Below are 16,633 nucleotides of genomic sequence, written 5' to 3'. Positions count from 1 at the left end.
GTGTTGTAGAGAAATGGAACGTATGACTCTGCTGTTTCATCTGACAGTCATAGGGTTTTAGTGTGTGTGTGTGTGTGTGTGTGTGTGTGTGTGTTCGTTCATCTCCATTACTGTGACCTCTGGGTTAAATCTCTGCAGGTAGCATACTTCAGAAACACACACTACACCCAGATTACACACAAAGTCCCTCCCTATGGTCTGATGGTTTCAAATCAATTTGTAAGATGTCACTAACAACTTCTCAAGGCCTCAGGCCTTTGTTCAAAGGTAAAGATCAGCAGAATTCCAGAAATAAAATGACACGAGTAATCTTGTATTAAATATGATTCCACAATATTTTTATTAAAGTTTACATTCATAATGCATCCAATAAACTTTTGTAAGCACTTCAAGACATTTAACTGATATATTTGTAATAATTTAGAGAAGAAAAGAGAAATAATATCAGGAAAATAAATATGTTACTTTGTTAAAAAATAAATAAAACATTGAACAAACAAAAAGCAGTACTCCTTGCAATTGTGTAATATATTAAATTCTAAAAAGAAAATAAAGGTTTATAAATTAAGCATTATAAATAAAACTAAGACATTTATATTTCAAAAAGAAATAAAAAGATAAAGGAATAACCGGACTTAGACTGCACAGCAGCTAAGTGTGAAAGCAAACCACAGATTGTTTCCTTTGTGAAATATGTTCAACATGTTTTTCCCAGCGTAGAAGAGAGTGTATTAAACTGTAGCTTGACTGACTGACACGAATGGTAAAGTGTGGCTGGTGAAGACCAAGTTGAAATCCCCATGTGTGTTGTTTAAGATTTAGTATAATCTTCACATTTGACACCGCTCTGTTGAATTAGACCAGAAGAAAAAACAGGTTAGGAAGTGGCCCTTTACATGATACATATGCCAGTATACAGTAGATTGTGTTGGTATAAACCTTGCGAGAAGAGGTTGTCATATTATATTCAGTTCAGCTGTTCTGTATTACTCCTAACGCACTCCACAGGTTTAAAAAAAAAAAGTAAGCTGTTAATTCTAACCTTTTCTAGACGCTTCATCCTTCTACTGAGCCATTTAGCTTTAGGATCGATGCAGTACAATTTATTGTCATCAGTGAACCTGTAAAGATGAAATGGAGAAATGCATTTAGACTGCAGATATTGGCACAATAAAATGCTCTTTGACAAGAAGAGATTCCTTTGAATGTTGCTGGACTGACTTACACTACGGCCGCAGCACATTTGCCTTTTGCTGGAAAGATGTAACATTTTGTGATTTTGATCGTTGGATTTTCTAATGTGAGCGTATCCTCTTTGCAGCATATTGGCTTTTTAGGGTCATGAGAGGTCACTGCAAAACAGACAGAAACACATCCATAAATAATGTTTTTCCCATTTAGTTTGATTTCAGAAGCTATTGATTCTTTATGGTGTTTGGTTGTATAAATGTTCAAAGTCTAACACTTGGGGAAAAAAAGAGCCCATCTTTTTTCCAGTAAAATATGTAAGAATCATTAAAACAAGATCATTTTATATGTGAAGCAAAACTGCACAAGATATTAAGACTTAAAGAACATATCTTAGATTTTTCTTAACCCACTGGATTTTTTCTTTTTTTCCTACTTTAAGCATGAATCTAAAATAATTTAGTGAGATTTATGCCTAAAAACATAATAAACATTTTTTCCAATCTGCTAAGAAATATATAACTTTTTTTGCGTGGAGAATGTAGGAGAATAGGAGAAGGAAACTCACCTCCTGATGTAAACGCACACAGGAACACAACCAAACAAATCATAACCATCAGTCGTTGAGATGCTGAGTACAGGTGCATGATTTCTGAGGGATCTTGTGTGCTGTGAAATTCCACAAATGGTTTACTGCTCTTGGGCCGCTCTTGCTTTTTATGTCCTAGAAAAAAGGGAAGTATTGTCATTCTTCATGCTTCCTATGAATAAAGCGAATGGAATAACTTACGCCATAGTTAATCATTCTGTTAATCATGCACAAAATAAAAATAAAAATTCTTAGGATAAACATTTACAGATATCAGTTGTTGCTTAATTATTTGATATGACAAATCATGGACGACAGGAATGATTTAAGAGTATCGTCATAGGGTTTCTCTGAAATTTGTCATTTGTCAAGCCTCAAATCAGGACATGTGAAAGGAGTGTAAAATACAGGACTGAATACTGGGACATCAAGTCACCCTAGTCTGATGATGCTGTGTCACTGTTCTTTTGCAAGAATGAGCTAATCAGAGGAAAACGTTTAGAATTAAAGGGGTGGTTGAGTATGATTTCACTTTTCTAACTCTAGTTAGTGTGTAATGTTGCTTTTTGAGAATAAACAACATCTGCAAAGTTACAATGCTCAAAGTTCAAAGCAAAGGGAGATTATTTGCTTTTAAAGAAATCGTTTTTTAAGGAATACTACAACAAACGGCTGGTAGGGACTACACAACATCACCAACCCTAAAATTTACATAAACCCCGCCCCCTGGGAACACGCAGTCCATGTTGAGATTGAGAAGAGGAAGAGTTGTAGTCCAGTACATTTGTGAGTCAGCTCAAACTGTAGCATCCGTCTTTTCACAAGAAATAGAAAGTCACTCTGTGTGCATCTCACAACAGTTCCTATACGAGCGATTTATAGATTAGCATGACAGAATATGCTAACTGAAGATAGTTAACTCCACATCAGCAACATGAATTCAAGGCAGAACAGTTTCTGTCATTTAGTGTGTGTGTCTGCGTGAGGTAATCGGAGCTGCTAACACACGAGCTCTTGAAACCATTCATTTAAAATGCCAGACACAAAACGGTGCGTTTTTGCTATCCCTCAAAAAGTGACAACTTTAACATGCTATATAAAAATATCTGTGGGGTATTTTGAGCTAAAACTTCACACACACACTCTGGGGACATCAGATATTTATTTTACATCTTGTGAAAAGGGCATTATACCACCCCTTTAAGTAACTGTATCAAAACAGATCAACTCTGTGAACATGTGCATTATATTATTACATTATACAATAAAAAAACAACAATATTAATTAAACACTATATATGCAACTAAAGGACATCAGTATTATAAAAGTAAACTAAAACTTATAACAATTTGACAAGTGTCTTCGGCTAGTGTGAAATCACACCACAACATGTTTCCTTCGGGCAACTCGCTCAGGCACTGAATCGTTTGGAGCGACGTGTCACTCTGTAAAACCGTAACTCAAAACCGACAACAAAAAAGATCTCCAGATAAAGTCCACTGAAACAACCTTTTGTCAGCGATGAAAACTGTATTTGTATTAGGTTCAACACCTGCTCGTGCAGCGTCTTGTGAACGAGGTAAATACATTTTCTCACCACAAAGAGTAACAAAACACTGAAAATACTAAAACTAAATACTAAAACAAGTACCGTGTTATTATGTTTTTAATGACATTCAGAACCATGGTATAGGCTATTAAAGTAGGCTACCATGTCACATGGACCTGTTCCTTTGAGGAACTGTGTCATTAATAAGTATTTTAAACATACCTAAGCCCATAGTTACATTAATATAATATAACTTCCCAATTTTTGAATGTCTTGTTTGGGGATGTGTGTACCGTACGAATGCAAAGTTGTTATTTGCTTCATGTTCGTTTCTGTTTTTGTTTTATGAATTCCATAACATCTTTCATTTGTTGAATTGCTGGCCAAGTAATCACCGGTTGACTTTGTCAACCCAATCGAGTATCCCCAGAGTGCAGTCTGGATGATTGGGGCGGGGCGACACATTAAGGAGGGGCTACATGTGTCGCTCCGCCCACCCCCAAGTTCATTGGTTTATAATACAGCAATCTTATTGGCGTGGACGCTTGAGGTATGAGCATGTACATTCCTTTATGTACGAGTTTATGAATGATCTACTATGCTGTTTGGCCATACTACAGAAATATTAAGTGATAACCATGGCGATTTCAATAATCAATTGGATAATGTTTTGATTAACTTAATTACGAGTTGTGTGAACAGTTAATACGACTTAATAAGTTAGATGAAGTTACTGTACAACAAACATATGTCTTCATGCAGGCAGACCACCGTGTAATGTAGCCTACGTGCTGCTAAATCTGGGGAACGAATTCTTCATTCGTGGCCATGATATGTAGGCTAAATAGCCTATACCTAGGTCTATATCAAGTGTCAAAATGATCTGTATAGCGCTCAATTCACATCGTTTTAAAGCAGCTTTTCAAAAAGTCGTATAGGCCAATATAAGCTTTAATATTGAGCAGTTCAGGGCTGGGAGATATAAAGAAATATGTTGCTGATATAAATGATACAATGTTTGAGATTTAGCTATATTATATTTATTAATTTACCCATCAGATAAGTCAGTGCCACTTTAATAATAATAATAATAATAATTCATTACATTTATATAGCGCTTTTTCTCAGCACTCAAAGCACTTTACATAGAAAGGGGGGGATTCTCCTCAACCACCACCAATGAGCAGCATCCACTTGGATGATGCGACAGCAGCCATATTGCGCCAGAACGCCCACCACACACCAGCTTACTGGTGGAGAGGAGACAGAGTGATGAAGCCAATCAGTATATGGGGATGATTAGGAGGCCATGATGGACAGAAGCCACTGGGCAAATTTGGCCAGGATGCCAGGGTTACACCCCTACTCTTTCGAAAGACATCCTGGGATTTTTAATGACCACAGAGAGTCAGGACCTCGGGTTTTACGTCTCATCCGAAGGACGGTGCTCTTTGACAGTATAGTGTCCCCGTCACTATACTGGGGCATTAGGACCCACACAGACATAGGGTGAGCACCCCCTGCTGGCCTCACTAACACCTCTTCCAGCAGCAACCTGGTTTTCTCAGGAGGTCTCCCATCCAGGTACTAACCAGGCTCAGCCCTGCTTAGCTTCAGTGGGCAACCAGTCTTGGGCTACAGGGTGACATGGCTGCTTTAAGTGAGCAATGAGCATGACTGCATTAAATTACTAGCACTGCAAGGAGAGATAGCCTGTTAGTCTGATAGTAGACAATATTTTCCGAATGTCATGCAGCTGGGCTCTGTAATTTTACATCATTAATCTATGCTTCTTCATTTTTCCATTAGGATCAGTGAATAAAAACAAACTCAGGATTTTACACAAATGATGATAATTCACTGTATTTCAGTAAGACACAGTTCCGAAAGTGTGTTTTATTTTATTTTAAACCACGCGTGGCAAATAAGACAATAATAGGCTACCAAATAATACCTGGCCATTGTTTGTTTTTTTTTGTTTTTTTTCTTACAATGAGAATTAAAAACCCTGCAGCGCTGAAATATTATGTCGATCTATAGCAAATATTATTATTTATGTGCTCAAGAGTGTATTTAAATAATAAATATTCATATTCTCAGCTGGTTTTTTTTTTTTTTTTTGAAGTAGGCTACTGTTATATTGCACAGATTTACAGCAGTGATTTTTTTAAATAGTTAGGCTACAGCTATATGCGAGTGTTAATATTTGAAACTATGTTTATCCCGTAGACGCAGATTATGACATGAACACACAATGCGGGGGAGGATCAATAAATAATTAGATTTTTGATACCTTGATGTCACAGTCACAGATAGTCGTAGCAGGCCTATATGTTAACCAACTGACAGCCTATTAGAAAACAGAAACCTTTAAAAACTATAACATAGGCCTATACAGAACCAATATAGGCCTTGGCTGGCCCTCATATTTCATTAACAGGTAAACAACAAGGAAAATTAGTTTGCCATTAAACATTTTATTTGCATAAAAAACGGTCGTGCTTTAAAATGTAAAATCAGCTGCTTGCGTTCGGGTTTGTCCGATGTCTTTTTTTAATACGGTGAATTATCATAATTTGCATAAAATTCAGAGTTTGAGCCAAGTGAATGACTTGCCAATGTAAAACAGCTCTATTAGCCTGAGGTACACTGAGGTGCTTTCACCAAGCGTTTTTAAACAATAACTTCATCTATTCTGTGTCTTAAAGGGGAACATGGCAACTTTTTTAACTTAATAAAACCGCCTAGAAATCATTTGGATGGTTAAACAACCTGTTCTGGTGAAATTTGGGACTTTCCTCACTCCCCCCAGCGTCCCCCGGCGTAAAACCAAGCTTGCAACATGGGGACTAACGTCCCGGTAAGATGAAAATTGGAAGTCTCGTGAGAAGTGAGAACGAGAACGAGCGTTTTCGAGCGCGAAACTCGAACTGCTTTACGCCAATTCGACATAACACACACGCCCCCCTCAATACTAGCTATGATTACAAGCGACAACGATGGATCATTCTTCAGCAGTAGCAGCGAAAAGACAAAAGAGACGGTTTTCCGATCTTTTACCATCGTGTCAATTCTCAATTGATTTGGATTAATATGGGCGAGGGAGCGAGAGAGAGCAAGACAGTTTGAAGAGCAAGACCGGGCCTCTCTCTCTGCTCGTTCTTTCAGTAATATGCACCCTATCGCAAGCGCAGCAGTCATATACATCACTCACCGATCAAATAAGGCTTTGGCGAGACAAAAAATCGCTTGTGAGAGAGACGTGTGAGTGACAGAGAGACGGAGGGAGAGCAGGGAAAGGAAATGCAGCTGAAAGAATACGCTGCGTGTTTTAAATAGCGTAAAAAAATGTTTTATAACGAAACGCAATATGTGGCGGCCGGTGTTGATTCTGTGGCGCACCGCCACGAATTAGTCTATGTGTGGGAAACACTGACGTGAATGTTCTATGATAATGTGTGTGCTGTATTACCCACCTCAGACATAGCACCACACGATAAAGTTGGCCAGCTCCGATAATAACAGATGCACATGAGTAGCGGTAGAAAGGGGGAGGAGGGGCCGCAAGTGAGTTTTTTTACGATAGTGTTGTGAAATATACGCCCCACAGCTGTAGAGGGAGCTCGTTGAGAAAACACGCGACAACAAAAGTGAAGATCAGCGAAGAAATGGCTAGTTACCGAGTTCCCCTTTAAGTACAACAAAACATTACCCAATAGATCTTAACTAAAATTACCATGGTAAACCGATAACAAGATACGAATAGACTTACACTGTAAAAAATGAATCATGAGTCTTGTAATTTTCATTTAAAAAATTGAGGTGATCATTTAAAATATTATGTATATTTCATTAAGAAAATTGTGGTTCAGTGTTTATTAGAAAATATTGATAACATTTCACTAATAAAACCAAGAGATGCATTTTCCTATTTTTTTTAAGGAAACATACACAATTTTAAGGCTTGAATTGAGGAACTGATAAACCTAATAAAATTAAGGAAAAGGGGCTACCTATTTATTTTAAGAGAATTAGCTCATTTATGCGGTTTTATTTAGAGACGCCATTGTTTGTTCCCAGCATGCTTTGCACATGGCTGGAAATGGAGAGTAAATCTTGAAATTAAGTGTTATTTCATGTGTTTTTGAGTAAAGGGAAACATCTGTTAATGTTTAATGTTCAGGTATGTTTGACATTTGAAAGAGTTTCTATTATGTTAAAGTTTTGATCGTTACCATTGTGCAGAAGAGTAGGGCTTATGGTTAGGTTGTGAATAACTGCATTTTTTAAATATTCTGAAGCATATTGTTACATACATGTAGCAACAACTCTGCTAGTGATAGTGCAGTAGCAAGTTTGATTCTGTACTGTCCTAGCAGCATACATTCTTTTTATAAAACAATATATCTCAAAGTTAAATATAAACAGGTCATATCCATTCACTTGAGAATAAAAAATACTTCAAATAAAAAAGCACATTTCACAAAAAAATTGTAATTCATTATGTCATAGACTAAATAAATTAGGGCATTTTACATGATTTATTCAGGTAGATTCCATGAATGAAATCAAGCTTTAACTACTCAAAAATATTATGTGTAATATTGTTACCATAATTTTTTTAAGTAAATAGCAGTAACATTTTTTACAGTGTAGCAATTAATAGTTCTTTAAAGGTGCTCTAAGTGATGTTGGGTGACGCCACTTCTTGTTGACGTTTAAAGTATTGGCAAACAAAATGGAGGCTAGCTATTCCCATAGGGTACTACACCCAATTTGGCTGATTAATTGCATGGCCTTCTCTGTGCATTAATGCTCTTCTCCACTAGATGGCGCACATTCTATTACTTAAACACAAAATATATGTAGTATGTAGAGAAATATTTCACCCAAAAACGAAAATTCTCTTATAATTGACAAACTATCAGTATGCTGACCTGTTTTTCCCCATTCAATTACAGTCAATGGAGACTGAAACTTTCAAACTCAAAAAGGACTCAAAAGAAAAAGTATCATTACTCACAGAAGAGAGAAAGTAATTCTGATTTGTAATGACACGAGGATGAGTAAAGAATGACAGAATGTTCCTATTTTGGTGAACTATTTATTTAATGATTCAGCTTAAATATAATTAAATACAGTCTAAACTGTTACAGAGAAAAGGCTGGATGTTTGTGTGAAAGAATAAGCAGTTTAAATTTTTTTTTTTCAAAAGTGCATTTTAATTTTAAAGCAGATAAAACAAAGCAATTAAGTGAAACATATTTTAACATTCACATAAGCTAAGGGTATCTAATGGTGCTTTTTTGATTGAATAAACTTACATAATATATATTCTCTTTTTTTATATATATAGATGGATTGATATAGATAGATTTGCAGCATCTTTAGGCCTCCATTGGCTCAGTCCTCAATCTCATTCAGACCTGGAGGAAAGATGATCACATTATAAGTGTTTTTTTTTTCAATACATAAGCATCATATTAAGATGTCATATTAATTTAGGGCCGTACCTTTCAGCCTGAATTGAATCCAGCGTGCTGTTGGATCAGAGCAGTACTTGTCTTTCTCTGTGTAGAATCTGCAGGACAGATATACAGTACCACTGAAATGAACACAATATCAGGCATATAAAACTGTGAAATGTGTGTAGAGAGAGCTTACACTATAGCATCCACACACGGACTCAGAGCATTCTGATGCCTGTATCCAATCAGTTTAACTTCAGGAGGGATTCTTCCCTTCGACACTTCCTTACAGCAAGTCACTCCAACTCTAGTGGGCCGACGATCTGAAAGAGAAACAGAGATTGAAATCTCCAAAGCACTTGTACTGTGCGTACTGTATACAGTATGTGTGAAAACAAGACGATCTTGATCTTGATAAGGGCTCCATCAAAGAAAACAAAACTGCTATAGCTAAATGCAATCTATAGTAATGGATTCACCATCATTAAAGAGATAGTCCACCAAAAAATGAAAATTCTGTCATAATTTACTCACCCTGATGTTTTCTTCTGCTGAACAAAACAATATTTTGAAAAATTTCCTATTGACTTCTATTGTATTTTTAAACAGAAACTGTTTAGCTTCTAACTCTCTTTAAAATATCTTCTTTTGTCTTCGACAGAAGAAAGAAAGTCAACAACATGAGGATGAGTAAATGATGACAGATTTTCATCTTTGGGTGGACTATGCCTTTGAATTATGTAAGCAGGTTGGTGTGAATTAAATGGATCATAAATGCAAAATCTGAGTGTAAATATAAAAAAAGTTCATTAAAATCAGCAGATCCATAATAATCAGTACCAAAGGCTCTTATAAAAATACAAATCCAATGATAAAAAAAATCTGCAAACTTACAGTTGACTTGCTGCGCAGTAACACACACAAGAACCATCATCATCAGAGCTAATTTCCAGCAGAGATGCATGATGTTTGCTCAAAATATTCACAAAACCAGATGAGGAAGACGTAGATTCTGTTTTGAAGGTGCTATCTAGACTCATATCCTTTTATATGGTATTTTTCAAGACAGGATATTGACTTCCTTTGCATCTCTAACCAGTAAGAGTAGCCTGCAGACCCCATGTGACAAACCAGTTGAATTCATGATCACAGCATTATGATATCCTGCAAATTAAGGGTTCTTCCAAAGGTTTCTCATAATCAGCAGAAACAGTATCATTGACTGTGTGCTGCATGTTTAGTTACTTACAGTTGCCCTGTGCACCAGTGAAGCATCCAATGAGGATGACCAGAACAGTGACGGTGATGAATCTAGGAGTCCAGGCCATAGTTCTCGGTGTCCAGATCACAGGTGTTGGTCAGTTAGTTGGTGTTGATTATGTATGTTTGTTATTATGAGGAGGTCTTTTAAGAGATGTACAAAAAGGAAGGAATAGTCAGAAGGAATAATGCGTCACAAACTTACCACCACCCTTTTGAAGTCATTGCATCGAGTGATCATCAACTCTCAAGCATTCACACCTCTCACCCACAAAACAGTAATTTTTAAACGTCAGCATAATTTATGAGAAACCAATATCCCCTCTTAGAAAAAAATGCAATAACAGACCACAATTAGACGTATGATGATGTGTTGATCTCCACTTGATGTCCTTTACTTCAATGGATTTGTTGACATTTATTTATTGATGGTTTGTCAAGAAGTAATTTTATATTTGTCATCTATAACTAGGTGTCTTCAACCATTTTTTTCCTCAAAAACATTTCAAGCACACGCTCATTTCCACCACATCTCACATTATGTATTGTTTAATGTCAAACGTTTCTAAGACAGTTTGAATGTGACATATAACAGAAAAAAAAAAAAAGTTTTTTAATAAAGTGTTAGTTTTAATAAAAATCAACCCCTAGGACATAAAAGCACATGACATTAAAGGAACGTCCAACTATTATGATGTTTTCAATGTTAAAAGATATGAAAAGATGTGGATTTTAAAACGGAGAGATTATAAGGTAATGCTGGCAAGTATTCAGTGAAGTGATCGATGCCCATGAGTGTGTTATGTTGATGTTTTAGTTCTAATATTCAAACCAACAGCCAGCCTAAGCTTTTGACGGACATTAAAAATGCTTACTTAGGAAAGGAGTGATTTTGATGCATAAAGTTGTTTTTATTGTCTCTTATAACAAACCCATGAAACCCATGAAAATGTAGTTATAAAATATTAAATAAAATATAGAATAATAGGGAAAAATCACTATTTAAAACTGTTGTTCCATTAATCCTGCTTTGTGTTTGTTTACTTATTTACTTCCTTCCTTCCTTAATTAAGCTGTGAAGATGTTAATGACTTAAATTACAAAATACAAAAAAAATCGAAAAGGACTTTTTCATTGTCAACACTCAATTTCATAAGATACCAATAATAAGAGTACCAACTTATTCATACAAATTAGCATTTGATTATGGATGACATTTACATAAGTAGCACAAGGAAGGACATGCATAGTCATCAACCAACTGCTAATGTAAGAATAAAGATGCTAAAGAGAAAAGGTGTCATCGTTTCTGACAGAGACCTCTTGCACACATTCAGAAACATCAACCACAAGCAAAACCAGTTGTTGCTGATCATAGTTTATTTGTAGTTTCAGATTGCACTCGTTCATTTGCATAATCAACACAAATATTTCCGGGTTTGTTTTCATACAAATCAGTCTTAATTTTACTCAGACTTGTGTCACCCTTCTTAACACAGTCCATTACCAGTACATTGAGCGAAATATATTTCAATGTGAAATATAATATATAAGCTAATAATTTATTTAAACACATTTGTTCTAAAACAGTTTCACTATAATTCAGTTTCTGAATAAATTTAATAAATTAAGAACTTTCACTGTCAAACATCATATGTATTCGACAACATACATTTTAAAAATTCAATTTGAATACACCTAATTTACTAACTGTCACGTTAAATATTTTCAAAATACAACGGCAAAATCTCTTAAACTTTAGAAATGTTTTTAAAACAAGTAACTACTTCAAGATGTGTTCTCATTATGAGTTTGATTTTAGATGTTCATGATTCATGATCTGTCAGTTGATTGGGAAGATCCTCCCACAGGAGTGAGTTTACTGATAGATGATGCTGGTGGTGGCGGCGTGGAAGTCAGGCTTTGTTTCTTTGAGCTCTTCTGTAAAACAAAACAAACACAATATGGATACAATAATACTACTGTATACTTAACATGCAACACTTTATAAGATTTTGTTGTTACAAATTCAGGTATGTTTCACCACACTTGTTGGGTTTAACTTACAAAAGCTTAACTTTCTCCTTCACCCATGGTAGTGTCCAATCAAGACAGAACTCTCCTCGTTCAGTCTCAAAGCTGTTAAAGAGAATGAAAAAGTTAAAACAGAAATCTAGCATCAGATGCTGTTGATCTCTAATCATGACATGTTTTCTTTAGAGAAGAACTGGGATTCTTACACGACGGCCTTCACACATGGAAGACTTTGTTTTTGCAGCCTGAAACCGATGATAGGATCAGTAAACTTGGCTCGAGTTAGTCTGGAGACGACAGTGCAGCATGTTTTCACCTTCTGATCAGTATGTGCTGAGACTGAAGAAAAAGGTAAACCTCAATATTCTGCACCGTTCCATCAGATATAATAATATACAAACAGTTTCAAGCACTTTACCTGTTATAGTCCAGATCACAGATGCAAAAACCAAAACAGCCAAACTCCTCATGAGGATCCTTTGTGTCTCCATTGTCACAGTCGATCTTCAACTCTCACTGCTTGTGTCTGAGAGAATATATGCAAGACTCTTACTAGTTCACCTTAAATAGTCAATAAAGCGGAACTTAAACTGCATGGGCTACACATCCTGTCCGTTTATTTTTGTAGATGATTTCATCATTGTTCTGTTTCATCACCATATCGGCTTTCCTTGTATATTAGATTGTCGTGGTAGGTGTAAATGTCATCTGCTAAATTAATATGTGTAAATCGGGGATCTCCATTTGATGAAATTCTCAGGTGATATTTAATTTCAAACCTTGCTGTCAGTCATTTAATTAATACAAATTCAATGTATGCTGAAAAAAGCTAGTTATTTTTAATATTCCAATAGGACAGTGTGTCAATAGTTTTTTTTTATTTAGTGATTTAAATATATTTTATCCTGTAACATTGACCATTTGTCCATTTAAATGAAGCAAAATATGAAAGAGCTGACATCATACTGTTACTTCAACTAAGAGGTTTGTTGGGGAGTTTTGCAAGTCGGTGCGATGGCATGGGTCAAGGTTTCCATTTCACAATATTCTCCATAACTGTCAAATACTTCTGAAATGCAAGACGCTGTCATCCTTTAATAACAAAGTTTGACACATCCACCACTGAAAGCCATTTTCAAAAATAAATATATAAAAACTAAATTAATATATTAAATATATTATATTAATGAAAATATTTAACTATATAATACAATTAACTGATACACAGAACAAAAAGTGGTTAGTGATAGTTCACCCACAATGAAAATTCTGTCATTATTTAATCACAGTACATTGTGATGTTTCAGGTTTGCTGCGATGCTTTCATGATCGTGTTCTGAGGTCATAAATAAATGTGCTTCATAATCTGAGAATGTGTTTGTTCTCAGGTACTGACTAAATAAATGAGCATTCTTAGACACGTTTGACTGTCATTAGTCTGGTGGAAGATGATGCACAGTTCCCATCATTAGAGTGTTGTAGAGAAATGGAACGTATGACTCTGCTGTTTCATCTGACAGTCATAGGGTTTTAGTGTGTGTGTGTGTGTGTGTGTGTGTGTGTGTGTGTGTGTGTGTGTTCGTTCATCTCCATTACTGTGACCTCTGGGTTAAATCTCTGCAGGTAGCCTACTTCAGAAACACACACTACACCCAGATTACACACAAAGTCCCTTCCTATGGTCGGATGGTTTCAAATCAATTTGTAAGATGTCACTAACAACTTCTCATTGTTGTAGGCCTCAGGCCTTTGTTCAAAGGTAAAGATCAGCAGAATTACAGAAATAAAATGACACGAGCGATCTTGTATTAAATATGATTCCACAATATTTTTATTAAAGTTTACATTCATAATGCATCCAATAAACTTTTGTAAGCACTTCAAGACATTTAACTGATATATTTGTAATAATTTAGAGAAGAAAAGAGAAATAATATTAGGAAAATAAATATGTTACTTTGTTAAAAAATAAATAAAACATTGAACAAACAAAAAGCAGTACTCCTTGCAATTGTGTAATATATTAAATTCTAAAAAGAAAATAAAGGTTTATAAATTAAGCATTATAAATAAAACTAAGACATTTATATTTCAAAAAGAAATAAAAAGATAAAGGAATAACCGGACTTAGACTGCACAGCAGCTAAGTGTGAAAGCAAACCACAGATTGTTTCCTTTGTTCAACATGAAATATGTTCAACATGTTTTTCCCAGCGTAGAAGAGAGTGTATTAAAGTGTAGCTTGACTGACTGACACGAATGGAAAAGTGTGGCTGGTGAAGACCAAGTTCAAATCCCCATGTGTGTCGTTAAAGATTTAGTATAATCTTCAGTATAATCTTCACATATGACACCTCTCTGTTGAATAAGAAAAGAAGAAAAACAGGTCAGGAAAGGGCCCTTTACATGATACATATGCCAGTATACAGTACATTGTGTTGGTATAAACCTTGCGAGAAGAGGTTGTCATATTATATTCAGTTCAGCTGTTCTGTATTACTCCTTACGCACTCCACAGGTTTAAAAAAAATGTAATCTGTTAATTCTAACCTTTTCTAGACGCTTCATCCTTATACTGAGCCATTTAGCTTCAGGATCGATGCAGTACAATATATTGTCATCAGTCAACCTGTAAAGATGAAATGGAGAAATGCATTTAGACTGCAGATATTGGCACAATAAAATGCTCTTTGACAAGAAGAGATTCCTTTGAATATTTCTGGACTGACTTACACTACGGCCGCAGCACATTTGCCTTTTGCTGAAAAGATGTAACATTTTGTGATTTTGATTCTTGGATTTTCTAATGTGAGCGTATCCTCTTTGCAGCATATTGGCTTTTTAGGGTCATGAGAGGTCACTGCAAAACAGACAGAAACACATCCATAAATAATGTTTTCCCATTTAGTTTGATTTCAAAAGCTATTGATTCTTTATGGTGTTTGGTTGTATAAATAACACTGTTCAAGCCTAACACTTGGGGAAAAAAAGAGCCCATCTTTTTTCCATTAAAATATGTAAGAATCATTAAAACAAGATTATTTTATATGTGAAGCAAACCTGCACAAGATATTAAGACTTAAAGAACATATCTTAGATTTTTCTTAACCCACTGAAATTTTTATTTTATTTTTTCTTGTTTTAAGCATGAATCTAAAATAATTTAATGAGATTTATGCCTAAAACATCATAAACATTTTTCCAATCTGATAAGAAATATAAAACTTTTTTTTAAATTAAACTTTTTTTGCGTGGAGAATGTAGGAGAATAGGAGAAGGAAACTCACCTCCTGATGTAAACGCACACAGGAACACAACCAAACAAATCATAACCATCAGTCGTTGAGATGCTGAGTACAGGTGCATGATTTCTGAGGGATCTTGTGTGCTGTGAAATTCCACAAATGGTTTACTGCTCTTGGGCCGCTCTTGCTTTTTATGTCCTAGAAAAAAGGGAAGTATTGTCATTCTTCATGCTTCCTATGAATAAAGCGAATGGAATAACTTACACCATAGTTAGTCATTCTGCAACATGACATGCACAAAATTATTTTTTTCTTAGGATAAACATTTACAAATATCAGTTGTTGCAAGATTAGCTATATGTTCTAATTATTTGATATGACAAATCATGGACGACAGGAATGATTTAAGAGTATCGTCATAGGGCTTCTCTGAAATTTGTCATTTGTCAAGCCTCAAATCAGGACATGTGAAAGGAGTGTAAAATACAGGACTGAACACTCTCAGAAAAAAAGGTACAAAAGCTGTCACTGGGACAGTACCCTTCAAAAGGGTTCTAATATGTACCATTTAGGTACTAATATGTACACGTTTGGTACCAATATGTACCTTTGAGGGACTTATATGCACTCTTTAGGTACAAAGGTGTACCTTTTGAAAAGGTACCGCCACAGTGACAGCTTTTGTACCTTTTTTTCTGAGAGTGAATAATGGGACATCAAGTCACCCTAGTCTGATGATGCTGTGTCACTGTTCTTTTGCAAGAATGAGCTAATCAGAGGAAAACGTTTAGAATTAAGTAACTGTATAAAAACAGATCAACTCTGTGGACAAGTGTATTATATTATTACATTATACAATAAAAAAACTATATTAATTAAACACTATATATGCAACTAAAGGACATCAGTATTACAAAAGTAAAGTAAAACTTATAACAATTTGACAAGTGTCTTCGGCTAGTGTGAAATCACACCACAACATACTTCCTTTGTGCAAAATGTTCAAATGGAAAATGTGGCGCATGCAAAATATTTTGCAGACATTAGGCATATACTTTTTTTTTTTTTTTTTTCAGAAAAAAATATACTATCAAAACCTTATTTTGGTCCAATCTTAATTTCTAATTAATTCATATTGTTGGGTTTTTAGACATTTTTAAAACTGTGTTTTAAAACAGTGTGTTTTAAGTTAAAGGTAGACTATATAACTTTTAAATTAACAAAATTTAAATAATAAGTCAATACATCATCAATCCTTCTTCCAAAACGTGTTTTTATCTTACTCTGATTCACTATGGA

The 16,633-nt window shown here is 35.1% G+C and overlaps 4 protein-coding genes across 5 annotated transcripts; all 4 read right to left on the bottom strand.

The window, feature by feature from the left end:
• Positions 1 to 321: 321 nt before the first annotated feature.
• ccl34b.8 (chemokine (C-C motif) ligand 34b, duplicate 8) lies at positions 322 to 2,066 on the bottom strand. The gene is made up of 4 exons (XM_084398138.1): positions 1,757 to 2,066; positions 1,226 to 1,352; positions 1,043 to 1,121; positions 322 to 847 (listed from the first exon to the last, which is right to left on the bottom strand). Exons 1-4 carry the CDS (start codon positions 1,935 to 1,937, stop codon positions 812 to 814), a joined length of 423 nt encoding a protein of 140 aa, XP_084254264.1. The 5' UTR covers positions 1,938 to 2,066; the 3' UTR covers positions 322 to 811.
• Positions 2,067 to 8,411: 6,345 nt separating this feature from the next.
• LOC311283625 (C-C motif chemokine 8-like) lies at positions 8,412 to 10,298 on the bottom strand. Of its 2 annotated transcripts, none has more exons than XM_084398147.1 (4): positions 10,045 to 10,298; positions 8,992 to 9,118; positions 8,841 to 8,908; positions 8,412 to 8,753 (listed from the first exon to the last, which is right to left on the bottom strand). In XM_084398147.1, exons 1-4 carry the CDS (start codon positions 10,121 to 10,123, stop codon positions 8,731 to 8,733), a joined length of 297 nt encoding a protein of 98 aa, XP_084254273.1. In that variant the 5' UTR covers positions 10,124 to 10,298; the 3' UTR covers positions 8,412 to 8,730. The 2 variants fall into 2 exon arrangements, with proteins under 2 accessions (XP_084254273.1, XP_084254274.1); XM_084398148.1 differs by lacking the exon at positions 10,045 to 10,298 and adding an exon at positions 9,690 to 9,999.
• Positions 10,299 to 11,184: 886 nt separating this feature from the next.
• Positions 11,185 to 12,663, bottom strand: LOC311283623 (uncharacterized protein). The gene is made up of 4 exons (XM_084398145.1): positions 12,508 to 12,663; positions 12,296 to 12,428; positions 12,123 to 12,194; positions 11,185 to 11,996 (listed from the first exon to the last, which is right to left on the bottom strand). The coding sequence occupies exons 1-4, from the start codon at positions 12,578 to 12,580 to the stop codon at positions 11,972 to 11,974; spliced, it is 303 nt and encodes a 100-aa protein (XP_084254271.1). The 5' UTR covers positions 12,581 to 12,663; the 3' UTR covers positions 11,185 to 11,971.
• Positions 12,664 to 13,935: 1,272 nt separating this feature from the next.
• Positions 13,936 to 15,557, bottom strand: LOC311284045 (uncharacterized protein; the record flags this gene model as incomplete). The annotated part of the gene is made up of 4 exons (XM_084398871.1): positions 13,936 to 14,447; positions 14,640 to 14,718; positions 14,823 to 14,949; positions 15,377 to 15,557. The coding sequence occupies 4 exons, from the start codon at positions 15,555 to 15,557 to the stop codon at positions 14,379 to 14,381; spliced, it is 456 nt and encodes a 151-aa protein (XP_084254997.1). The 3' UTR covers positions 13,936 to 14,378.
• Between the last annotated feature and the right edge of the window lie 1,076 nt (positions 15,558 to 16,633).

Source organism: Rutilus rutilus (genome assembly GCF_951802725.1).
Source record: "Rutilus rutilus genome assembly, chromosome: 24".
NCBI lineage: Eukaryota > Metazoa > Chordata > Actinopteri > Cypriniformes > Leuciscidae > Rutilus > Rutilus rutilus.
The sequence above is the reverse complement of the archived record's forward strand: the minus strand, read 5'-3'. Positions and strand labels throughout refer to the sequence as shown.